The sequence below is a fragment of the Monodelphis domestica genome, chromosome 2 (genome assembly GCF_027887165.1).
Source record: "Monodelphis domestica isolate mMonDom1 chromosome 2, mMonDom1.pri, whole genome shotgun sequence".
Taxonomy (NCBI): Eukaryota; Metazoa; Chordata; class Mammalia; order Didelphimorphia; family Didelphidae; genus Monodelphis; species Monodelphis domestica.
Window position 1 is genome coordinate 543900592 of NC_077228.1, and position 25573 is coordinate 543926164.

A 25573-nucleotide genomic window follows, 5' to 3' on the forward strand; every position below is an offset into this window, starting at 1 on the left:
ACCAGGGAGAAATCCAGCATGGCAGGTGGCTCTGGGGGTCTGAGCTGCCCAAGGGCCAAGGAATCCCTCCCAAACCCTGAGAAGAGAGCCAGGAAGGGCTGTTCCTCCTGCCTTGGACGTGGGAACAGAACTGGCCCAGCAGGAAGGAGGCAGCAGCTTCCCAGCCATCTTGTGGCAGAGCCAGGGAAGGGCCTCCCTGGCTGATGGGGCTGGAATGCACTTACCGGGGCTCGGAGTCTGTCCCTCTCCAAGGCCATCCCTGGGACTCCAGGCTCCCTGTTGAGGCAGCAAAGTAGCCCCGGTGAGTCCAGGTGGGGAAGCTCCTCCACCTTTCCCAGCTTTGCTTCCCTCAGGATTCTACCTTCCCCTGACTTTATGACCCCCAGAATGGAGCTCCAGCCAAAGTTCTTCCTAACAGGCCTCCCCTGGGCCAGGGAATGTCTGACTTCTCTGCCCTTCTGAGCAGCAGGAGCTGGCCTGGAGCCCCCAGGGAACCCCCTCCCCTCTTTCCCCCAGTGTGGAACAGCCCATCTTCCTCTCTGCCTTTGGGCTCACTCTCTGGGCCAATGGCTCTTGAACCTGAGAAGAAAGCTGCCCTGATCTCCCTCCCAGGTCCAGATCTGGATCAGCCCCATCCCTTCTGGGGCCAGGTTCTGGGTCTCTGCACCCTGAGCTGGGGGAGGGAGAAGGGACCCAAAGGGGAGCCCAAGGCTGCCCCACAGGGATCTACACAGGGTGAGGGGCCACAGGAGTTCCAAGGGCCAGGCCTGCTCTCGGGGGAAAGCCTGCTATCAGCAAGGGGGTGGGGAGGCAGTGGCTTGGGAAGAGAAGAGGGTCTGCAGGGGCAGAGGACTCTCCTACTCCTCTTCTGACCCCTCCCTTCTCCACCCTCTCAGACCCCCCAGAGGCAGCAGGGTTTTGGGATCCCCCATGGGGTGGGCTCAGGCAGAGCCTCCAGGGCTCGGGAGGCAGAGCTCTGCCCTCCTGGTACCCCCGTCCACAAGGAACCCGTCTGTCCTTGCTCTGGAACTCTTCTTCCCTCCTTCGGGGTTTTCTGGGCTGACACTAGCGCTCTTTGCCAGTTCTTGGGCCATCTGACTTAATCCTCTGCCTGAATCTCCCAAAGGTCAAACCAAGAACTCAGAGCACCCTGAGGTGAGCAGGACCTGGTCTTGTCTCCTTCCCAGAGTGTGGAGGCCTGAGCTGGAAGGAGGACAATCGAGGCAGCCAGCCCCAGCCCAACTCCTCCTCCACACAGAGACTGAAGGGACTCGGCTGGGGTTGCCCTTCCTCCCCAGGAGGTGGGGGCAGCGGGAGCTCCTGGGAAAACTGGCCTTCTGTCCACCATGTGGCCCTGCAGCCCCAGGGCGGCTGGCCTGGGTTCTCCTCGTCTCCGCCGGTCTTGGGGCTCATTTCCGACAGTCGGGCTCCCCCACAGCGATCACTGGGAGGCGAGAGTCAGCGGGAGCCCCGGGGAGCTCCGCACCAAACTCACCTGAACGGGAAAATGCCCGGATGATGGAAGCAGAAACGGGAGCCACAGAAGGTTGAGAACCTGGCCAGGAATCCCCAAGTGCGCTCCCATTGGTCGGAGGGTGCTGAGGGAATCTGAGGCCCACAAACATGGGGCTCTCAGGGGATTTTTTTTTAACCATCTTAGGAGAATCCAGCAGGTCAAGGGGCGTCAGGCATAGGGAGGAGGAGGAGGAGGAGAACCAGGAATAGGCCCTGGATGTGGCCAAGAGGCCAATTTGGGACCAATGTGACAAAATACTAAAGTGGACCAAAGCCAAACCCCTGATGTCAAGGGGAGGGACTTGCAGGAGGACCTGGAGCTCCCCCATCCTGGGACATCCTCAAGTACCTGCTGGAGGAGTCCTCGTGGAAGAAGGTCTTGGGGATCCCGCCCAGTGGGGGGCGGGGCGGGCACCCACCTCCAGGGAGAGATTCTCTAGCCAGGAAGCCAAGAGCCAGCAATAAGCCCTTCCAGGGGGCCAGGCCAGGCTCCAAAGACAAAAGGAGGCATTGCCAATAGGACAGCAAGTGACCTACACAGTACTAAGGATCCCAGGATGAAGAGTGCAAAGGGACAGGCACATGGGGGAAAGGGATTCCTGAGCAAGTGTCTGAGGTCAGACTGGAACCCAGGTCCTGCCCAGCCCAGGCCCGGTCCTCTCCTCCCTTAAGCCCTCCATTCCAGGCTGTAGCCTCTGCCCACTCTGCCCACCAGGATCCAATCCCCCATGATGCTCTTTGGCACTCCCAGCCCTAAGGGTACCGCCTCAGGCTGTCCCCCCTGCCCAGGACAGACCAATGCCCTTCTCGACTTCCCTACAGTCGCCTCCTCCAGGAAGTCCTCCTGAACTCTTCTGCTCTCTCTGGTCAGCCAGAATACAGGGTGCTCGGGGTCAGGGGCAACAAGGGCAGTTCCTGGAATGGAGGATTTGCAATCTGAGGTCCCCACCCAAGGCGGGGTCACAAGGAGGAGCGGCACGTAGGGAGGCCTGAGGCTAGGGTGTGGGGCCGGCAGGCAGGCCCTTGGGTCCTTAGAGGGTGGAGCGTTAAAACCGCATCCTGTACGGGCCGTCCCTACGCCCCCTGCAGGCAGGACCCGTGAGCAGCAAATGAGAACCCTAGTGGGAGACTCCGGCCCCAGCCAGCCCAGGTCAAGGGGTGATGCCGGAGTCTCCAGGAAGTAGCCTCAAGGAGGCACAGGTGGGGGTGGGTCTCCCTCCTTTTGGTCCCCGGGGGGGGGGTCGCCGCCACCTTCCCCGCAGTGCCCCCTCCATCATTTCCGGCAGTAATTACCTGTGTAGCCAGCCCAGGAGGAGAGGCGGGAAAAGCTTTGAAAATGGAGGAGGAGGCGTGGCCTGGGCGCGAGCTTCACTTCCGCCTTCCCAGAGGGCACTGCGCTGCGTGAGTTGGGGGTGGGGGCTGGTGTCTCTTCTGAACCTCCCTTCTGACCCCGCCTCCCGCCCCACCCACTGGCGGGCCTGCCCTGACCCCCTCTCGGATTGGTTCCTGTAGGCTATCGCGAGGGAAGAAAAGGGCCTCCAGAGGTCTTTTGGCCTCTAATACCGCGTGGGGGCCGCAAAACGGTTCTCTTCGCCTCCCCGCCGCTCTGGCAGACAGGGAGAGGGAAAAGGCACGGTGTGGGCGTGGCCAAAGCCAGCCTCGAGGAGGGTCTGCGGGAAGATTGTAGCAAAGAGCTCCGCCCGAGGAGGAGGAGAAAGCTCCGCCCCTCCCGCAGGTGCGTCTGGCCACGCCCCTCTCCCGAGCACTCTGGCCGGCTGTGTTCAGCCGGAGTAATCCCAGCCACCCAGGCCACGAAGAGCCTCTGGTTCGTCACGTGGGTTCTGGCCTCTGAGGCATCCTCCACCTCTCCGTAAGCGCAACCAGGAAGGGAGGAGGGAAATGTGGCAGCATCCCGGGTCACCGCTGGCTCCCCTGCCTAGGTGGGTGAACCCGGAAGTGCTAATGGTCCGCTACCCAGAGCCCAGCAGGAGCCAGCAGGGCCCCCACCCCGAGGCTCCGGGACCCATCTGGGCGAGAACAGCAGAACGTGGGGAGCTTCTGGCCGGGGGGAGCCAAGCGCGGGGAAGTGGGACGGCTCCCAGGGAACGGGCAGCCCAAGACCGGATTCCGGGGAGAGGCCGATGCTTTCCGATGCACCCAAAGGAAAGGGTCCCGCCAAGCCCGGGCTCCCTGGGAGAGGACGTCGATACAATGGGAGGAGCTGCCCGGTGCGTCGTCAGGGGCACGTCCCACCTCCCCCAAGGAGCCCCGGCGGGGAAAACCTTTGGGAGGGGAGACCCAGGACTGGAGGACTGGGCGCGAGCTTGACTTCCTATTTCCCAGAGGCCTCTGCGCGGCCCCGCCCAAGCTGTTGCCCTCCCCTCCCGGAACTGCCTCATTTCCACTTGGAAATCTTGGGAACCCCAACCCTCCTCAAGTCCCCAGAGAACCCCTCCAGGGAAGTTCCAGACTGAGGGGATTGTGAGTGAACAACAGACTCAAAGGAGGGGGGAGGAGTAGACAGACTCCAATGTTTAAGGAGCCCTTTTGTCCCAGAAGCGGCAGAGTCCTCTCCCAGGAAGCCTGGCCCTTGGCTGGACTCCTGTAATAACCACTGTAATTCTAGCCACTGCGGAGACCCCGGCCTCTGGCTACAGCCTGTTTGCCAACTGTCTAGGTATGTGTGCTGCACCCAGTTCCCCCAAAAGTGTATAAGATCCCTGTTTTCTGTTCTTCTTGGGAGAATCATCTCCGTTGCTGATCCTCCTGGAGATTCTGGCTCCAGAGCGCTGGGCTTCCGTAGTATTTGGCACATGGCTCCATGTGGCAGCCAGATGTTGAACACTATCTCTTTCTCCATTAAAGACTTGGTTATATCTGACTACTTTGGTGGTTCTATTTTTCCAGGTTCACACTGTGGACAGAATCCAGCCTTCTCCAAAGAAGATGCCCAGAACCAACCTTTCTGGTTCCAGACTGGTTCCCTGACCTCCCCATCCTCTTCCCATACTAAATGCTGTGGAGACTCTCCTCCCACAGGCCCTGCTTGCACCCCTCCGTCATTGTGAGGATGAATTGTCTGACTGAGAGACAGCATGGGGCCAAAGAGGATTGTTGAGTTCCCCAGTTCTCCCACCCCCATAACCAATCATGAAGCCTTCAATTCTATGATATTGGTTATCCTGTCTGTTCCTTGCTCTGCACATTAATAGAGGCAATCCCCTGACTCATTTTACTTAAAAGCAGCATTCCCCTGCTTATCTTCCTTGAAGAATTGCCTCAGTTTACTCTTTGGTTAAATTTCACTCCCAACACCTGCAAATGTGAGCTTCACAATATTGGACAGAACAGCAGATGTCCACTAATGAAGAGGAGTCTGAAATATTTTTAGAAAGAAAACTGGAAGGGAAGAGGTCATTTGCTTCTTGAAGACCCAGAGCAGCAGAAAGCAGGAGTGAATACCTGAAGCCAGCAGTGGCAGCAGAGGAACATCAGAGAGAGCAGAAAACGTTTCCTTTAAAAACTATAGCTGAAGAAAGGGAGGAATAGGGAAAGCCCTTAGGGCTAGAAGTGAAGACAAAGAGAGGGGATCATGGGGAGAATCTTGTGGCATTACATCTGCTCCAGGAGGATGCTTCTTGTATTGGACTTCACAGGACCACAGGGGAAAGGAGGTATATACAGAGAAGGCGGTGATGTACCCAGGGAATCTCAAGGATCAGCAATGTTCTACTCCATTCCCTCTATGTTCAGCACTTGTTCTGCCCCAGGCCCTGTACCAAGCTCTGGGCATTCCCCAACAGGCAAAAAACAATCCTTGTCCTCAAGGAGCTTACAATCAAGTGGCAGAAGGAGACATACCAACAAAAATGGACACCCAGCAAGCTCTGTCTAGGAGACATGGAGAAGAATTAAAAGAATGATGGCACTCTAATTAAGAGGGATGAGGAAAGCTTTTCCTGTAGAACCTTTTTAGTTGGGACATACAGGAAGTTCAAAGCAGACAGTGTGCCTAACTGTGGAGGAAAAATATTCCAGGCATGAGGTAAAGCCATCAAAAATCCCTGAAGTTAGAGGCAGCCAGATCCCATAGTGGACAGAGTGCCAGATCTGGAGGCAGGAGGACCTGGGTTCAAATGTGACCTGAGACACTTCCTACCTACATGATCTTGGGCATCTTAACTTAGCCCTAATTACCTAGCTCTTGTCGTCCTATCTTAGAATTGATTAAAAAATGGAAGATCTGGGTTAACAATAAACAACTTTTCCATTTGGGGGCAGTTAGGTGACTGTGAATAGAGAACTAGAACTAGAAATAGGAGGCTCTGGGTTCAAATCTGTACTCAGATACTTTCTACCTACTTGACCTTCAGTAACACACTCATCTCCAACTGCCTACCTCTAGCCCATTTGCAACAGATGATGAGCATCAATTCTAAGATAGAAGGTAAAGTGATTTTTTTTTAAGTTTGGGGGATTAACATATAAGAAGATTGGAAAGAAGGACTTTGAACACCAAGCAGAATGTTTTGCATATGATACTGGAGAGAATAAGGAGCCACAGGGGTATATGGGGTAGAGAGGAGTGATACAATCAGAACTGCACTGTAGGAAAATCACTAGTGGCTGATTGGAGGACACCTTGGAGTGGGGAGAGCCTTGTGGTGGACAGAGCCAGCAGCAGACTGTATATAGTTCAGGAGGGTGGTGATGCGGGACTCCAGCAGACAGATGGCAGTGACACGGGACAGAAGGGGAGTATTGGAGAGATGTTCCAAAGGAGAAAGTGAAGGTGCCATATTGGATATGTAGGTAGGGGACAGAGAGGAGTCAAGGGGGGCTCCTAGGACAAGGAGTATACAGCTATAGAGAAGGTGGGAGTTCTGTCTAGGTGAGAGAGAACAATGTCTGCTTTGGACACACACAGAGCTCAAGATGTCTGCTGTTCATCTAGTGTGAAATCCATGTAAGGAAAGGAGAGATGGAAGACTGGAGGTCAGCCTAGACAATGTAGATCTGAGCCTCATCAGCAGAGATGGTGATGGCATCCCTGGTAGCTAATGGGATCACCAAGTAAAGATGTCTCGAGGGAGAATAGTAGATAACAAAAGACAAGGCTGGAGGAGCTCCCCCACCCTCACCCTAACCCTGCTGCTACCAGATCTAAAGGACGAGCCAGAAGAGACAGAGAATCAGAAGTTAGAGAAGTAGGAGCTAAACCAGGAGGGAGAGAGGGCCATGTCCTAAAAACCAAGAGAGAAGAGAATATCTAGGAGGAAAGAGGGGGCCAAAAGCATCAAAGGCTGCAGACAGGAATGAGACAAGGAGGTGGTCTCTGTCTCAGAAACAGAAGGGCAGATCCACCACTCAGAATATCTTTCCAACTAATCACTACAAACTGTCTCAAAAGGACAAAAATCAAAATCAGACAAGTGAAGGGGCTCTCCCACAGGGTAAAGTTTTAAAGGTAGTCAGTGTTTGGGGGCAGAACTACAGTTACCAAACTGTGAGTTGATCACCTTTCCCCCATACCAGCTATCCCCTGAGGACAGTGCAAGACCTTGGCATAAAAACTTGGGACCTGAGACTGAAGAAACTGAGCCTGGGCAGCAGACCTCAGAGACTGGACAAAATCAGGGCTAGCCACAGCAGAGGCAGCAGAGCCTGGAAAAATAGCCTCAGGGCAAACCCCATTTAAAGTTGGCTAAAGGAAGAACTGCCTGGAAGAGACTACCAACAAAAGCCCTGGGAGACAGAAGCTGAGAAAGCAATGCCCACCAACATGCAGGAAACACGATCCAAGAGTAGCAAAAGAAATAAGTTGCAACAACAAAAAAACAAAACAAAAACTTTTGACCCTGGATAATTTCAATGGAGAAAAAGTGCAAAATACAGAAGCAACAGCAGAGAGTAACAAACAAACAAACACATTCAAACTTTCCAAAAAAATACAAATTGGTCACAAGCTCTTGTGACCAAAAAGGAGTTCAAGAACCAAATAAAAAAGAAGAAAAGTGGGAAAAAGTAAAGAAAGTGATTCAAAAAGAAAATAACAGCTTAAAAGGCAAAATTGCCCATATGAAAAAACAGGCACAGAAATGAAATTAAATAATAAGCAAATTGGAGACCAGAACTGACTTGTTAGAAGCCCTGAAAAGCAGGATAAATGAAACTGAAAAGGAAAATTGAAAGATCATACCTGAGAGTCTCTAAAAAGCAGATACATGTGGTCCAATTTCTCAGCCAGTCAGGGCTAGGTTCAAATAATATAATCAGCTTTCTCCAAATCCTCCCAATTTAATAAATGTTACTCACAAACCAGAATTTGGACAAGACACACAACTGAACAGAAGAGAACCTAGCCAGTTCCAGAACTGAGGTCACAAGATGGGGAGCGTTTCCAATATTCACCCCTTCCTGCTCCAAACCCTTCATGTCCCTCACGAGGGAATCAGCTCAGTAGATGCCACAAGGTCGGGCTGTCCTGGCTTCCTCACCACCTTACAGGAAATGCTGAAGCCATACTTTATGGGAATGCTGGGAATACAGATTTTCTGGAAACAGCAGTGGGGAAATGCTGAAATCATGCTTTGTGAGAATACCAGGAATTGAGATTATGTGGAAATGGCAGCCATATCAGCGTCAGCATCTCTCCTCAGAGAGATGGGGCTCCAAACTCTAGTCCACAGAAGTTTCTCCAGTCAAACCTCAGAGAAGACATTTCCAGTTGAACAGAATTCTACAAGATCTATGATAAAGAATATTCCACGTTCAGGAGAAAAACTGGTAGTAGGAACAATGAAGAAAAACAACTGCTTGATTACATGGGTTGAGGGGGATATGATTTGGGATATGGACTCTAAATGAACATCCTAGTGCAAACATCAACAACATGGAAATAGGTTCTGATCAAGAACTTATGTAATACCCAGTGTAATTGTGCACAGGAGGGGGAGGGGGGAGGGGGAGGGGAGGGAGGGAAAGAATAAGATTCTTGTAACCAAGCAATAATGTTCTAAATTGACTAACTAAATTTTTAAAAAATTAAAAAACTGCTCCCTGCCAAGTGCCACATTCCCTTGGATGGCAGACTCAGGCACCAGGAAGAGGGCTCCTTACCCACAGCGAGCAGGTTCCAGGCATTCTCCAGCATCACCTCCCTGTATAGCTCCTCCTGGGCTCCCAGGTGAAGTCCACAGCCACATCCTTGAAGGTCACCACCTCCTAGAGCAGCCCAAGTCAGAACACAGAGGGCTGAAAGCTACATCATAATGAAGAGCCCACCTCTGGTCAGTTACAGGAGGAAACTGACACAGAGAAGGGAGGGGCCCAAAGGTCCCACCCTTGGTCAGACTCAGAGTCAGCACTAGAAGTTGAGTCTTTAAGAACCCAATGGAGGTTTGAGAAAAGCAGCTCAAGGATACTCCAGAACAATGCTTGTGTGAAGGAATATGTCTAAGGGACTTCCATTGTAAATTTGATCCCAAGGGCCCCAGCAATGGGATGAAGGTGTCACAGAGTCAGTTTCTGCTGCCTTGCCCTGGAGAGTCAGTGTGAGAGTCCCTAGCATCAATGTGCCACAGCTAGGCAGGGAGGAGCTGGGGCATGTAAAAGGCAATATAGAGAAAGAAAATTTTTTACCTCTCCACTGGAACTAAATAGCTCTCTGGGCTAAGGGTTTCTCTTTGAGCTTTCCTTCTCACTTGATCTCTTGCAAACCCAGTCTGACTGAGTGGAATGGGGAAAGAGATCTAGAAAGGTTGAGATCTCTCTCTCTCTCTCTCTCTCTCTCTCTCTCTCTCTCTCTCTCTCTCTCTCTCTCTCTCTCTCTCTCTCTCTCTCTCTCTCTCTTCTCTCTCTCTCTCTCTCTCTCTCTCTCTCTCCCTCCCTCTCTTCCCATTTTGAAATTCTCTGTCTTGACTAATAAATACTTATAAATCTTATTGTAAGCTTCCAGATCAATTTTTCATTAAAACACTATGGAATGGAGATGTGATGAGTAGAGCTGATGAATGGAGAAAACCTATATATAAGGAGAAGCCCGAAAGAGATTCACACATTCTTGGATGGATTCTTGGCATCTGCTGAGGGAGGACTTTTACATTGGTGTCTCTGCATTCCATTCTGCTGCCTTGGTGACTTGCTGAAAGAAAACCTCAGCGTTGAAGGCACTACTTCTGGGAGAGTCTGGGTTGGTGACTGTGGCTTAAGAAACTCTCATGGACTTCCACCTGGAGATTGGAACCTGGAGGTTGAGACTCTTTCACTATTCTGATTGGAGATCTAGACCTGAAGGAAATTTTGTCGGAGTTGAGCTGGATTTCTTTGGATCCACAGTTATCGGAAATAATCTCATAGCAGACTTCCGGGTAAACATGGTGGCAGTCTAGATGCAAGACTCTTCCTCTCCTCAGCACCACTTATATAGACTACCTCAAAAGACCCAAAAAACCAAATTTATAAGAACAAAGGGACTCTACAGTAGGGTACAGCATTGAAGGTATGTGGGATCTGGGCATTTCCACACTATAAGGGGGAGAAAAAATTCCCACCCCAAAGTGAGCTGATCTACCCTCCCCCACCACACCTCCAGAGCCAGAGTCAGAGCCATCACGTGCCAGAATCAGTGAGTGAGGGGCACCTCTAGATCCTTAGGAGCTGACTAAGACCACCAAAGACCTATCCCTGAGAGCAGCTACACCTGAAATCCCAGCATGATGAGCCCAGACAGTGGGCTCTGGTGGGAAAATAGCACAGATAAGGGCAGCAAATAAGCTTGCCTCAGGCAAAATACTGGTTCCTTGACTCCATACACAGAGAGCCTGCCCATCTCATTCAGATTTCTGACTAAAAAGGGAAGGAAAACCCCCCACAGTGATGGCAAATCAGGAGCAACAACCTCCCTCCACCAAGAAAAACAAAAAGAAAGCATTGACCCTGGAAAAAATTTATGGAGGAAAAACCCAGGCTACAGAGGAAATGAAGGAGGAAATTCAAATAAAGCCAAAGCCTTCCCAAAAAATGGAAATTGTCCACAAGCTGTTGAAGAATTTAAATTAGAGCTTATCAAAAATTTGGAAACCTGGCAAGAAAAGTGGGAGATAGTTCAAAGAGAAAATAATAGTTTAAAGGACAAAAACTCCCAATTGGAGAAGTAGCTGGAAGCCACGAAAAGCAGAATAGACCAAACTGAAAAGGAAAACCAGTTTTTTAAGACCAGAATTAGGCAGCTGGAAGACAATGCTCTTGCAAAACAAGAATTAATAAAGCAAAGTCAAAAGACTGACAAAATAGAAGAAAATATAAAATATCTCACTGAGAAGACAAATCAGGAAAACAGCATGAAGAAACAATTTGAGAATCATTGGTCTACCTGAAAAGCCAGAAATAAACAGAAATCTTGACATCATACTGTAAGAAATCATCCAAGAAAACTGCCCTGATATTCTTGAACAAGGGGGCAAAATAGACATTGAAAGAGTTCATAGAACACCCTCTATACTATATTCCTCAAAAGACAACCCCCAGGAAGAAGAAAGGACAGAACTACTAGAGGATATCAAAATGCTGGGGAATACACAAGTGACAAAGTCACAAGTGACTTTGAACTTGAATGGGATGAACTCACCCATAAAACAAAAAGAAATAGGAGATTGGATTAGAATACAAAATCCTACCATATGTTGTCTACAAGAAACACACCTGAGGTGGGTAGATACAAGGTTAGAATTAAAGGTTGGAGCAAAAACTATTGGGACTCAACTGATAGGAAGAAGGCAGGGGTTGTAATCATTATATCTGACAAGGCCAAAGTAAAATTAGATCTGATTAAAAGGGATAGGGAAGGTTAATATATTCTGATAAAAGGGAGTATAGACAATGAGGAAATATCAGTAATCAACATGTATGCACCAAATGGTATAGCATCCAGATTTCTAAAGGAGAAACTAGTGGAATTGAAGGAGGAAATAGATAGTAAAACTATACTAGTGGGAGACCTGAACCTACCACTATCAAATTTAGATAAAAAAAAAAGAGCTAAAAGATGTGAATGAAATCTTGGAAAAATTAGAATTAATAGATATATGGAGAAAAATAAATAGGGACAAAAAGGAATACACCTTTTCAGCAGCACATGGTACATTCACAAAGATTGATCATGTACTAGGTCATAAAAACTTGGCAAACATAAAAAAATGGCAAACAAATGCAGAAAAACAGAAATAATAAATGCAACCTTTTCAGATCATAATGCAATAAAAATAATGATCAGTAAGGGTACATAGCCAAATCAAAAATTAATTGGAAATTAAATAATATGATTCTCTAAAATCTGTTAGAGAACAAATCATAGAAACAATAAGTTCATTGAAGAAAATGAGAATGATCAGATATCCTTTCAAAACCTATGGGATGCAGCCAAAGCAGTACTATAGCTTCTTTACTCAAAGGGTATTGAGGAACACAAGGAACTGGTCCTTCCTTGGTTCTCACTGTTACTGGAGTAGCTGATTTCAATAGGTCTACATCCGTGGAAGACTTTGACCATAAGTCTTCTGGTATATCCTCAGGAATAGGATAGATGGAATCCAACTCATTCTCTGCACTGACTGAATCTAAGAACAACAATGGAAAAGCTTTCAGAGGTTCTTCTGGGAGTTGTAATGATATCTCTCCAGTGTCAGTACATTGAATCATTGCTTGTAATTTACAAAGCAAGTCCCTCCCGAGAAGGTTCATTGGACATTCTGGCATACAAAGAAATGCATGTTCCACAGATAGTGGACCTAGAGTTATCATTTTAGATTGTAATTTTGCTATTCTCTCTGGTTTTCCAGTAGCTCCAATCACTTCCATAATACCAACAGCTTTACAATCTTTAGGAAGACTTTGCAAAACTGATTTACTGGCTCCAGTATCCACCAAAAGATCATATGTCTGATCCCCTATAGTTACAGAAACCTATAGGATTCAGCACTCTTTGGAGGATGGAAGGTTTCAAGAATTGGTGCAAGCACAGTAAAATCAGTATAAAGCTCAGTCATTTCCTGTCTATCCAAGTCTACATCTGCTTGAATTACATGACTTTCCCAGGATTTTGTATCATCAGTTTTTATATTACTCTCATTGGTCCTTAAATTCTCCATCTCAGTATCATTGTTCTCATTTATAATTTCATTATTATTTAGTTTATATTCTTCATTAATTTCTTTTATTCTACATTCATTTGGATTTTCTATTAAATTTATATTGCAATGTTCTTTATCTGTACAATTATTTACATTAATTATATCCTTTGATTCCATTAATTCATTTGTATCATCATGTATTTTATTTTCATTACTCTCAATTTCATTTATCCTCAACTTGTTTTCATTTATACCACACTCATTTCTTGATTCATTTTCATATGTCCCTAGGCGAAACCTTCATAAAGCACTTGTACCCTTACTCTGGTCACCCTTTACTACTTGGCTATATTTTGGTCTAGCTCCAGAATTTACCCATGATTGCATAGTACTGAGTTCTGGGGCTTATTGCCCCTGGTAACAGGCATTCTGGCATTGATTTGCATATCTATTTTGATTATTATTATTGTTCTGTGTGGTGTTATTATTATTATTACTCCAGTTTTTGTATTGTTTATTAAACCCATTATTCCTACTTAGTTGCCTTCTGACTTGATTGCTGAATCTGCAGTCTTGGTACAGATGATCAATCCGATCACCAAGGCTTATAGTTATTATGCTTTGGCTGCACAGATTTCAAAGCAGCCACAGCCTTCATTTCCTTAGCTTTCATTTCAGCTTCCCTTAATTTTCTTTTCAAGTCCTCAACAATGGAATCCCTATCATCAGCTTTTTTAATCTGGATCATTCTTCAAATAAGTAGCTTTTCTCCTTAATTCGTCCAGATCGAGTTCTTCCAAATCAGGGTAGTTTGACTTAAAAATTTTTCTGAACTTTGGGACTGCATTCTTCACAAAGACCCATTTGATGTGGGCAACGGTGCTTTCTTCAAGAGCACCCATCCCTAATAGAGTTTCAGCTGCCTCGGTTATCCTTTCCAGGAAAACCGCAGGAGCTTCAGAAACCTTTTGCTTTATGGCCTCAAACTTTGGGCCTTTTAGTATATCTCCCCATAACAGCTATGATTTTATATCTTACTTCAATGAACATATCATAAAGCCCATTATCTTCAGTATCCAGCTTTAAGTTCTCTGGCCAAGATTAGAACATAGGATCTGATTTTGTCTCCTCTATAAACTTATTCCTCTCTCTCTTAGTTAGGACCTCTTTCATTAATAGGGCAAAATCATTAAAATCAGGATCATACAATTCCCCCAAAAGTGCATTAGTGTTGTTAAATTTAGATCAATATCAATTACTCCAGGTACTTCTTTTCCATAGAGTCTTATTAATAATCACTAAATATAGAAAAAGCAGATTCAGGTCTTAATGTAACCTGATCACATGTGTGGATTCTCCAGCCAGACTCTCAGCCGACCAGTTGACAAGGTCACGGTCTGAGGAAGGAAGGTCAGCAAAGCAGACCCCAGAATGAGCCCCTTCCCCCCCCCATCTCCCTCTCTGACTTCTCTCCCAAAGTTTCCCCACTAGTGGACTTGTTATGATTATTATTCTCTCTCCAATACAGGAGAAATAATATGAGAGCAAATACATATAAGATCATTATATATGTATCCCAATTTAATCCCCCCTAGATTAGTATCCCCCCAAAGATTGCAATCACAGAATTAAAGCCCCTCCTTTCTCAAGCACAAGACACACTTCAAGGCCCTACAATAAACACTGGCCAAAAGCTTGAGTACTGTAATGAATCTTCTCCTACAGTTACCACACTCCAGTGAATTTGTTGAATCAGAAGCCAAGCAGCATTGCTGGGCACTTCAAAGTAACACAAGAAAAACAGAACCTGTAAATTGAGGAAAACCCCCAAACTGGTCTGCTTTAAGTCCTCACACCTAGATATGAAGATGTTTGGTTGTTCATCTCCCAAGCAATCGTGATGGATAGTGGAAGGTGGCCAAAAGCACAGGGATCCTCTCAGCAGGTCAAGGGGTGCCAACCTACAAATGGCTTTATCCACATTAATCGTATCTATCACAGAGTGTTGTAGAAACCTAGTAAATGATCACAGAATTCTTTGTTGTAGTAACATCACAAGAGTGTTGTTTAAGTGATTTGATAATATCCAATCAGAATGTAGAATGTCACATACATAGAGGGGGATAATGAGATCACCAAATGATGTTTAGAGGGAGAAGAGGGACCAGGGCAGAACTCTTAAGAGATACCTATAGTTAGAGGGTGTGATCTGAAAGAGGATCCAGCAAAGTAGACAGAGGAGGAGTGGCTAGATAGCATAAGGGCTAAAATATGGGTTTTGACAAAGTGAGGAGAGCAATTTAATGAAAAATTTTGTTTAATTTAAGAAAGAAGTGCAGTTAGAAAGACAAGAAGAAAGAGAGATTACTAATCTTACACCCTATAAATATACCTAAAATTCCTAATAACTACCTCTGCCTTCTGAGGATAGCTTCTTCTTGCCTGGCAAATACCAGACCTATCTAATCTACACTATCTATAAATGATTCCCTAACTCCCTAACTCCTTAAAATAATGGATAGCCATCACTCACTCACTCCTTCAATCAGTTTTCTATAGCAGCCCAAACTGTCAGTAGCCAACTGACAGCATATCTTTGCCTATGAGACAGACTTCCTGCCCTCTAGGGATCCCATAGGCAAAAAGCCCTTTAAAGACTAAAGCCAAAAGCCCTCTCATTAAACTCAGGCCCGCCTTTATATTCTAGCAACTAAATGCCAATCCACATTACCAGCAACCAAACCCCCATGACCAACTCAAGCCCAGCAGCCAACTTCCCTGCAATTGCTAGTCCTAACTCTAAGCAACTGACTGACCAACTGTCAGCAACTGACAGCCTGCAACTGACACTGGCTCAGCAGGGGGCTCTCCAGTTCCTACTTCCTGTCACTGTGGGCTAGTTAATCCCTACACATCTCTATGGTAAGAGGACCTCCAGGTCCCCCCATTAAATTAAAAAAAAAAGATTAAGGAATTCCTTTTTACAGTGTCTCCCTCCCTCCCCTTCCTCCTATGGAGAACTCAGGGGTCACTTTCTCCAGATATAGTCCCCTCTCCCTTTCTAGCTTTCTTGAGGACAAAGGGGACCCAGCCACAGAGAAAAACATGCTGGAGATAATATGTTGAGGTAGGCAAGTTCCTTGCTCCTGATGTCCTTCAATGTCCTGCCAGAAGAAAAACAGTTCTCAGTACCTTAAGGAAGAAACAATTCCCAGAATTTTATAAATTTCATCCTTGTTTATTGCCTGGAAATGATGAAAGCAAGTTGAATCCATCGCCTGGGCAACCAAAGGACTCCTTCATCTGAAATGACAGAAACATGTCCTCAACCATACATTAGAACTGGCACCAGCCCTTCCCACTCATCTTGGGGAGTCCTCTATAGCCTGCAGCTCAGCAAAAAATTTTAAAGCTGGGGTCTCATTGTTATCATCAAAAGTCAAATAATTTATAGCACAGGTTGCCATAGCCAGAAAATATAATACTGATCCGTGGCCTCCCCCTTTTGTTTTTGTAAGAACATTTTCAGTGTTCGATGCTTACATTCTTTGCCCTTGAGGACTGTAACAAGGTATTCCTATCATATGGGTGACAGCCCATGTCTTACAGAATAGTTGAAATTGGCTCAAGGTGTAAGCTAGACCATTCTCTGTCTTCAGTTTTTGTGGTGGGCCTGTAATCTGGAAAATGATCGGTCACATCTTTGCACTTTTCTCTGGAGTGACAGGAGGTAAATGTGAAACCCGAGAAAGTGTCGACAGTGACATGAACGTAGGGGTCTACCAAATGCAGGGTGCTGAGTTATGTCTGTCTGCCGTAATCGTAGAGAAGTGGTACCAGGAGGGTTGGTTCCACTAAGAGAGGCTGGCTGAAAAGGAAGAAATTCAGGACAAGTCCTGACAGTGTCTTGGGCTTTTTGCCTGGAAATGGAAAAATGTGGCTGCAACACCTTTGCAGATTGATGAAAAGTGGAATGTGAAAGTTTAGCCTGTTTCAAGGCACAAAAAAGAGATTGATCCACTAGGCTATTTGCAGTTGTAACAGTACCAGGAATCTTAGCATGAGAATATGCACACAAGATGGATAAGGGAGACGCCCTTGACTGGACAAGGTTTTGTAACGCTTTAAACAATAAGTACTGAATTACATCTCCATATATCAGCCGTTTCAATCCTTTCAAGCAATCCAGTAGCATAATTGAAAGCAGCTAAAAGTTACTGGACTGATCTTGATATCTATAAAGAGTGCATAGGAGAACTACAAGTTCATTATTCTGAGTGGAATCAGAAGGATTTTGTATAACTGACTGTGGAGTCTTGGTCTAAATAATAAGCAGCTCAGTGCTGAGCATTGGCATGGGGAAAGACGTTGACTCCTTGCACTAGCATGGCAGATACCACTCACTGAGACACATGAGGAGTGACTTGTAAAAATGCTCAAACCCCTTGAGATCTCATGAATAAAAGGAACAGAGAAGCCCAGCAAATTCTGCCAAGATGGTGAATGACTGATAACATCATCAATCTATACATTACTGTAAGGGAGAAAAATGTGGGAGAGATTTAATTCTGCGAACTGAAGGAATCTCTACCAGTTTTTCTAGGATTATAACAACCACGTCTGGATAGGTTTGTACTGAAGAGGTCGGCTGGTGAGGAAGATACCCAAACTCGAATATCTTATCCAACTGAATTAAAGCTGCAGTACGTGAAATAGGGCTGAAAGCAATTTGGATATTGATGTCTTTGCCAGATTCATATCTATCTAATCTAGCTTTAGCAATAGATTACTAATTTTTAGTAAATCATCTTGGGCTGCAAGGGTTAAGCAATGTGGAGAATTTAAATCAGTCTCCTTCTAGCAATTGGAAGAGCAGAGCCATAACTAGGAATTCCTAAAATGAATCCCAGCCAACTAATATCCCCAAGTAACTTTTGAAAGTCATTTAATGGTTTTAATCAATCCTGTCTCATTTCAATTTTCTGTGGCTACACATACATGTCAAGAATTTCATATCCCCAATATTGTAAAGGAGTTTGCATTTGTGCCTTCTCAGGAACTACAATAAGGCCAACTTTCTCTAGGCTTTCCCATAGATCTGGGTAAGCCACCATAACTCCTCAATAGAGGAATGAGCAATAAGGAGATTGTCCATATGATGGACTACCAGAAATTGAGGATATTTTTGTTGAAAAGATCAAAGCACCCAAGCCACATATATTTGACAAAGAGTAAAACTATTTTTCATTCCCTGGGGTAAAACTACCCATTAATATTGATCTTGAGATTCTTGTAAATTAATAGAGGGAATTGAGAAGGCAAACCCAGCACAATCCTGTGACTGCAAAGGAATTGTGAAAAAAAAATCTTTTAAATCTGACCCCATGCCATCCATGAGTCAGGGCAGGACTGAGTAAACCAGGCTGCAAAACACCCATAGTTTCCATTTGTTCATTTACTTTTCTAAGATCGGTCAGCAATCTCCATTTGCTTGATTTTTTCCTAGTAATAAAAACAGGAGAATTCTAGGGATTAGTGGATTGTCTAATATGTCCCGCTTGCAACTGTTACTGCACTAGATCTTTTAAAGCAGAGGACTTTTCTTTAGATAGGGACCACTGGTTCACTCATATGGGTGAGTCATTTTTCCAGGTAATAGGCAAAGTGGTTGGGTACTCTCTGCTGGCCAGGATCCCTAGGATAAATCTGTGGTCATGATAACTCCCATGCCTGCAAGAACATGTCTGCCCCATAAATGTAAAGGGATTCCTAGTGGACGGAAGAGACCATTTCCCCCCATATCTCCAATTCATGTCCCAAGAGGCTCTAACCCTTTGTGTAAGTCCTCCCATACCTCTTCCCAACTCTACTTCCTAAGCTATATGTCTTGGCCATTCTTCTCGGATGACTGAACTGTCAGCCTCAGAGTCTAACAATCCAGTCATGGCAATTCCTTCCACTATCATGGTAAACATAGGTCTTTGGTAATCTAATTCCTGTGTCCACATGACATCTGGTGATGATTGTCTCAACCACCACTTCTACCTCACCCATTACAATAAAAAATTCGTCAGTGGTGTTCATGATGGTAATCCTAGCTTGAGTTCCTATCCAATATGAATTGACAATGAAAAAAGGTCACACATCAAGTTTCTGATAGGGGTCTTGTAATGCGATATGACCTGCACAGGTTGTCTTTGCTTTGTGGATGTCTCTGTGGATAAAGAACATATGATTCAAAACAAATAAGACTAGTCAATATTGGGTGTCAGGTGATTCAGTAATTATTCATGTCTCCCCTGTGGCAAACACTGTCATTACCTGGGCATTTTTCCTCACTGAATTTTGGTGGGGGCCATGAGGAGAGTCCCCCAGCCCATTTCCCTGTAGCATCCCAAGCATATTCACATCTATGAAATATAGATGACTGTATTATTACTGTGTCTCCAAGCATGAGGCTTTACCGATAAGGTTTGTGAAGGTAACCTTGACCTGATCACAAGACCTATTGCCCAACACAAGTCCATTAACATGTTTGGAGACTTGCCCGGGAAAGCGCGGTTACCTCATACACGCCCAAAGGTGTTCCCTCTACCTTGCCACCCAATCTTAATTGTCTATACTTTGTGATGTGGTTACTACGTCCTTGGGAGTACCGCCCAAGCAGGACATGAATAAATTCAGAGGCAATCCCATGAACTTCCTCTTGGCCTTTCTCCCTTCCATGGAGCTCCACTGGGCTCCTCAATGTCTATCTCTCTCTCTTCTTGACCTTCTCCTTCCCCGAGGCTGTAACCCATCTCAGCCTGCATTCTCTATCTTAATCTCCTCAACCACCTTGTATTCCATTATCCTCATTTTCCACCTTAAGGAAAATCATAGGGGTTGCCTGCCCTATCCAATCACTGATTTGTCGGTGTCTTTCATTCTCCACCCTGGTTCTCGGTTCCTACCTCTCCTCGGGTCCCATCACAAAGGTGAGCCCCTTCCCTTGTGGGACCCTGCTGGTCAGGGAAGTCCATTAAGGAAAACCCCACATTTCCCAAATAGCAATCTTTGGCTCAATGATAGCCTTTTCCACATTTAGGACAGTTTTGTTTTGGGAAGGTATTTTCTGCATTCCCTTTTCATATACCCTGTCCTACCACACTTCTAACACACTATTCCCTTTTGCTGAGTTGCTGTGAGAACTTGCACCTGGAACATGACAGTTACCACCTCAAGAATTTTCCTGATCATTTCATCTATAGATGAATTGGTAGACAAAGACAGTAAAACTGTTCTAAAGTCCTTGTAATTCTGTTTAACTACCTAGTGAATCACCTCTTCTAACCCAAGGTTCTGACCTAAAGCTCATTCTGTGGCTTCTTCTACTCTCCTCAAGAAAGCCAGAAAGGGAAAGGGGAACATATCAGGAGAAATTAACCCCTGAGTTGTCTATATCCTCCAAGTTCTGTCATTTTCCTTTAGTCATAATAGCCAATCTGATAGATAGGGGGGTGGTAACTCAGAGTTATTTTAATGTGCATTTCTCTAATTAAGCGGGATTTAGAGCATTTTTTTGCATGACTATAGAGAGTTTTAATTGCTTGGTCTGATAACTGCCTGTTCATTTCTTTTGACCATTTCTCACTTGGGGAGTGACTTCTATTATATAATTTGAATCATTTCTCTATATATTTAAGGAATGAAACCTTTATTAGAGACTTGTGGTAAAAAATGTTTCCACCATTCTGATTATTGTACATTACTCTCCATCCTATTTCTTTCCCCTTTTATCCTTTTCTCTCTCCTTTCATTCTGTCTATCCTCAGAAGTATTGAACTTCAGACCACATCTCCCAATTTGCCCTCCTTTACAATTTCCCCCTCCTCTTAACCTCTTCCCTTCTTACTTTCCTATAACAGTTTCCTGTATCCAACTGATTGTGTATGTTCTTCCCTCAGGCCAATTCCAATGAGAGTAAGGTATAGGCACTCTCCTCACCATCTCCCTCCTCTTCCCCTCCACTGTAAAAGCTCTTTCATGCATCTTTTATGTGACATGATTTTCCCCCTTAATGGGTCTGGAAGTCTCCTGCAGGGGCCAGAAGGACTGAGCTTATCCCCTCTGAGCTCTTTATTATCCAGAAACATGTATGAGTGCTTGCTCTGTGCCAGGTCCTGGGCTAAGTTACAGGGGACAAAAGGCTGCAGTGGGCATCCCCTGCCCTCATGGAGTTCGCCCTCTTCTGGGGCAGACAGCATACTCCCAATTCTTAGAAGCCCTCTAGATCCCAGCTCCAAGGCAGCCAATCATGAGAGGGAAGGCCCTGAAGGGAAGGAGCTCTAGAGATGTCTAATGGGGGGAGGTGGCCTGGGCTTCAGGAAAGCTGAACTGAGGATTCTGGGGGAAAGGATAGCAGAGAAAACAAGGGAAAGGCACCGGCATGACTCACTGCAAATGGCCATCTCTAGTAGTTTAGCCTTGAACCTGAGGACAGATGTTGGATAGTATCTCATGGAGATGAAGAGATCAAGTCATAGTGTGTAGAGCAATAGTTCGTTGGTTCCCAGAGTCATTAGCTCATTAGTGTGGGAAAGGCTGCAAAGGAAAGAACAATGAGGGCATCGTAAGGAGGAATAGACGGCCCTGGATGAGGGATGAGATGGGCCTCTTTGCACATGGAGAGGAATTTTCTTGCCTTACTGTGGTGAGGACCCAGCTGAGATCAGGGAGCCTCAAGGTAGAGTGGAGCCAGGCATCTGGTTTGCTGCTTTTCCTCCTCTCCATTGACCTGCAGCACATCAGTAGGGGTGAAGACTGCTGCCTTCCTTGGAAGCAATCCAGGGCTAAGATTTGCAGAAATCCTCAGCTCCAGGCCCTGATCTCTGGGGCTCCATGTTTGGGCTGTTCTTGGACAATGAGGTGACCACACCACCTCAGTTTAGGGAGATGAGAGCCTAGACAGAAGCCTCTGGGATCTCCAGGATTGGGTCTGCTCAGGTAACTTGAGTCCATCATCTAGCAAAGTTACTGTTGACTGCTGAGAAATGAGGGCCAGAAAGAGAGAGACATGGCTGAGGCCAGAGCAGGCGTTTGCCTTCCAGGAGAGACCAGAATGCAAGGGCTGCGGTAGAACCTGGGCCTGGCAAGCTCTGGGCCCAGCCAGTAAACGTGGATTGAATATAAACTAGGTTCTAGGAACTGCTAAGCCCTAAGGATCCAAAGGAAGGGCCAAAACAGTCTGGGCTGTCCTGGAGCTCCCAGTCTAGGATCCCAACATGGAGGTGGTTTAAAAAAAGCAACAGATCCTGAATCTCCCTCTGTGATGATCCAGGGAGAAATGACTGTTGGGAAATGGAAATGCATTTAATTATCAGGAAAATCAGGAAATAGAGGAATGAAGTAGATAATAGTTTAAAGAGAAAAGCCATCAAAGGAGGAAATAATAAAAATGATAATGATAAAAATAGAAACCACCATTTGCATATGGCACCTATTATGTGTCATATTATAAGTTATATTATAAATATTATATTTATTATATATATAATAGTTATATATATAAATATTAATACATATAAAACATAATATATAAAATATATTATTATATTAATTGGTATTGTTAATTATTATTATATATAAAATAATATTTTATAATATTAATATTAACATAATTAATATTATTAAAATAAAAATATATCTATAAATATTATAAATATTCACTCATAATGGTCCGCATAGGAACCCTTGGAGTTACTTGATATTATTATGTCCATTTTATAGTTCAGGAGGCAAACAGAGCTCCTGGGGATTGCCCAGAGCTGAAAAGTCCGAGCCCGTTTCTGAGGCAGAATTAGAATGAGGAAGAATATCATGAAAATGCTGCCACCTATAGAGGCAGATAATAGGAAAAGCTCTCTCACTGAGGGATGAAACTTGTTTTTGTTTTAGCTCTCTGACCAGCCAACAATATGTCTTGCTTCCTACCATGGGAAAGATTTCCTTTTCCATTGATTAATGACAGTGTATGAAATGATAACTGTGCTTGGAGATCAATGGCATATATTGCTTTGTTGCTTCTTGAAAATAAAATCTATCAACCAAACCTGCTTTGTAAGGACAGAATTTCCTTTTTCTACCCCCTGCAAATTGGCTGCCCTCTCACTGAAATGACTGAATGACTAACCTGGTGCCAACCAGTGCCGTTAGGAAGCTCCCAGCCAGAAGAAGAGGAACTTGGATGGAGACAAAGTTCCTATCCGAAAGCAGTCATAGCACTGCAGTGAGTGGCCGGTGAAGGGCTATTTTTGTAAAGAGGTTGTGGTCAATGAGGGCTTCATTGCAGCCTCTACTCTGCGTGTCTGGTGACCGGGGTTTGCAAAGAGCCTGGAGTGTCAGCTGCAAGAATGCAAACGCAGACAGCATCTCATCTCGTGATTATAAACTTGATGCGATGCAATTACCGGGTAACCCAGGAATGGGACAACTACTCATGCATAGTCACAGCCAGGGAGAGTCTGGACTTGCCTGTGAGCAGGAATGGCCAAAATTCCCGAAATTTGGGAATAATTTGATGTCAAGTTGAGAAACTAACGGGATGTTGCACTCAGTCAGAAGAAGTCGTTGAATGGACCCCAAAAGCATTGTATTCCTGCCTGTGCTCATTGGGAGTCACTGCAGGGGGAAAACCAAAAACATCATGTTTGAAATACTTGTTGTCCAAGAGGAATAGCCTCTTGGTTCTAACCAAGAACCAAGTTCTAACCAAGTTGGGCCATTATTTACTGCTTAGGGTGCCAGTAAGTAATTTTAGCTCAAGTCTCTTGGATCATTATCTCAAATCTCCAAAGGGCTTCTGAGCCACTAAATGGGAAGGGTGCAAAAGGACTAATAATGAAGCATGCAACCCTTTTTCTTACAAAAGAACTATGGACCCAAGTTACTGTATGAGACATATTTGGGAAATTCTATGTCTTTGTTTAAATTGTATTTAGTAGTGTGAATTTTAAAAGTCTCCATCTTGGTCTAGCACCCAAAAATTGTGCCCACCCACACTACATGGGCATGTGCTAGTCAATGACAAATCAGAAATAACTAACTGCCCACCTGGGCTGTCCTAAGCCAAGCTTGAGCCACCATTGGCACTTGTGAGGCACAGGAAGTGAGGTAGGGAACAGCCTCTGGAGTTCTCTCACTTCCTGTGGAGAGAGCGAGACGCGAGTTCATGTTAGAAGCTTGAACAGAGAGGATGCCCACAGACAGCTTTCCTTCAGAGTGGTCACGTGAGTTAAGGACTGATTCTTTCCACCTTGGCCCTTTGGGCCTAAACTCCCTCTGCCTTGGTCAGAGGTTGAGTAGCCCCTTTCCCTTTTCTCCTCTCTCCTTCTCTCCCTCTCTTTTCCCTACTCCCATTGTGATTAAACCTCCATAAACTCCATTCTGACTTGAGTGTTTCATTTTAGGAATTTCATAAGTAAATTCCTTGGCGGCCATTGTTCAATATTACAACAATCTTAAAAAAGGTGAAAATTTTCACAACAGTAGAAGGATTTTATTTTAGTGAAAAGAGGTATTTCAAGAAAAGTAATGGCTCCTCCCAAGAAGTAAGGAACAAAACAAAATTATTTTATGCCTCAGGTAAATGCATAAAAGAGTGTGGACTTTCTTTATTTTATCTCAGATACTGCAACAAAAAAAGTAAGATTGAAAGCAATAATGAAGGTAACTACATAATGTTTACAGATAAGCTAGATAATGAAATGATAGGAGTATTTAGTATACATGGACCCTGTGGTATCATACTTATGAAGATAGGGAATGAAAATGAAAGCCAAAAGGAGTTGTCTGGTACTATGGACCAAGCATGCCCAGTCAAAAGATTTGGTCTGAGCTGCTAGGATTTGGGTCAAGTCACTCAGCCAGCTATTCTGAGGTCATGCTCTGAGTTAGGAATGTAATGATAATGCTAGCCTTGACAAAGTGACAGATTTGTTATGAAGATCCAGTGTGATCATATGTGAGTCTCTGTTAAGTAAATTGTCCTTTAGCTTTGAGGTAATGGCATTTTCAAAGGATGGATCATGACCATTTCAGTTGGAAGACTTCTTTCCTGAGGATATGGGATATAAGACAGTTTATTTTCTGACAGTGGAGGAAAGGAGCTATGGTTTTTTATGTGTATATATATGACTATGTATGTATGTTTTATTGTTTGATTCTTTAAGGAGAGATAAGACCTGAAATGAAAGAGACTCCAACAGAGATGAGCCTTTCCATGGAAGAAACAGACAAACAAAGATGGATAAGTGATGGTCCCAATGACTTAGCCTCAAGGGAATTCTGTGTTGGATCCCAAAATTCATCCCTTACTACACATCAAAGAATGCACACTGAGCAAAAATGTAGTGAATGTAATCAGTGTGGAAAGATATTCAGACACAGGAACAATCTTATTCGACATCAAAGAATCCACACTGGTGAGAAACCTTATGAATGTAAGCAATGTGGAAAGACATTCATTTGGCATTCCACTCTTGCTGAACATCAAAGAATCCACACTGGTGAGAAACCTTATGAATGCAATCATTGTGGAAAGACATTTAAAAAGAACTCCACTCTTTCTGTACATCAGAGGATCCACTCTGGTGAGAAACCTTATGAATGCAAACAATGTGGAAAAACATTCAGACAAAGATCCAATCTTGCTGAACATCAGAGAATTCACAATGGTGAGAAACCTTTTGAATGCAACCAATGTGGAAAGACATTCAGTCGGAGCTCTAGTCTTGCTGAACATCAAAGAACCCACTCTGGTGAGAAATCTTATGAATGCAAGCAATGTAGAAAGACATTCAGGAAAAGATCCAATCTTGGTGAACATCAGAGAATCCACACTGGCAGGAAAGCTTATGAATGCAAGCAATGTGGAAAGACATTCAGTCAGA

At 45.0% G+C, this 25573-nt stretch overlaps 2 protein-coding genes and 1 long non-coding RNA gene across 15 annotated transcripts in view; 2 read left to right on the forward strand and 1 right to left on the reverse strand.

Moving 5' to 3' along the window:
- LOC100023844 (zinc finger protein OZF-like) overlaps positions 1 to 2097 on the reverse strand; it is a 28415-nt gene extending 26318 nt beyond the window's left edge. For 2 of the 4 annotated variants that reach the window (XM_056814549.1, XM_056814554.1), the window contains exons 1-2: positions 1167 to 2097; positions 225 to 276 (exon numbers count right to left, since the gene is read on the reverse strand). In XM_056814549.1, coding sequence (XP_056670527.1) covers positions 225 to 276; positions 1167 to 1413 — 299 coding nt within the window. In that variant the 5' untranslated portion in view covers positions 1414 to 2097. Of the gene's footprint in view, positions 1 to 224 lie in introns of all 4 variants that reach the window. The other 2 variants (XM_056814552.1, XM_056814550.1) reach the window with 1 other exon arrangement.
- The window catches only part of LOC100026020 (zinc finger protein OZF-like), a 515718-nt gene that overhangs the window by 176864 nt on the left and 313281 nt on the right, over positions 1 to 25573 (forward strand). The gene's annotated exons all lie outside the window — the stretch shown is intronic.
- Positions 3328 to 11813, forward strand: LOC107651066 (uncharacterized). The gene is made up of 2 exons (XR_001627408.2): positions 3328 to 3455; positions 4423 to 11813. It is a non-coding gene; the product is annotated as an uncharacterized LOC107651066 (long non-coding RNA).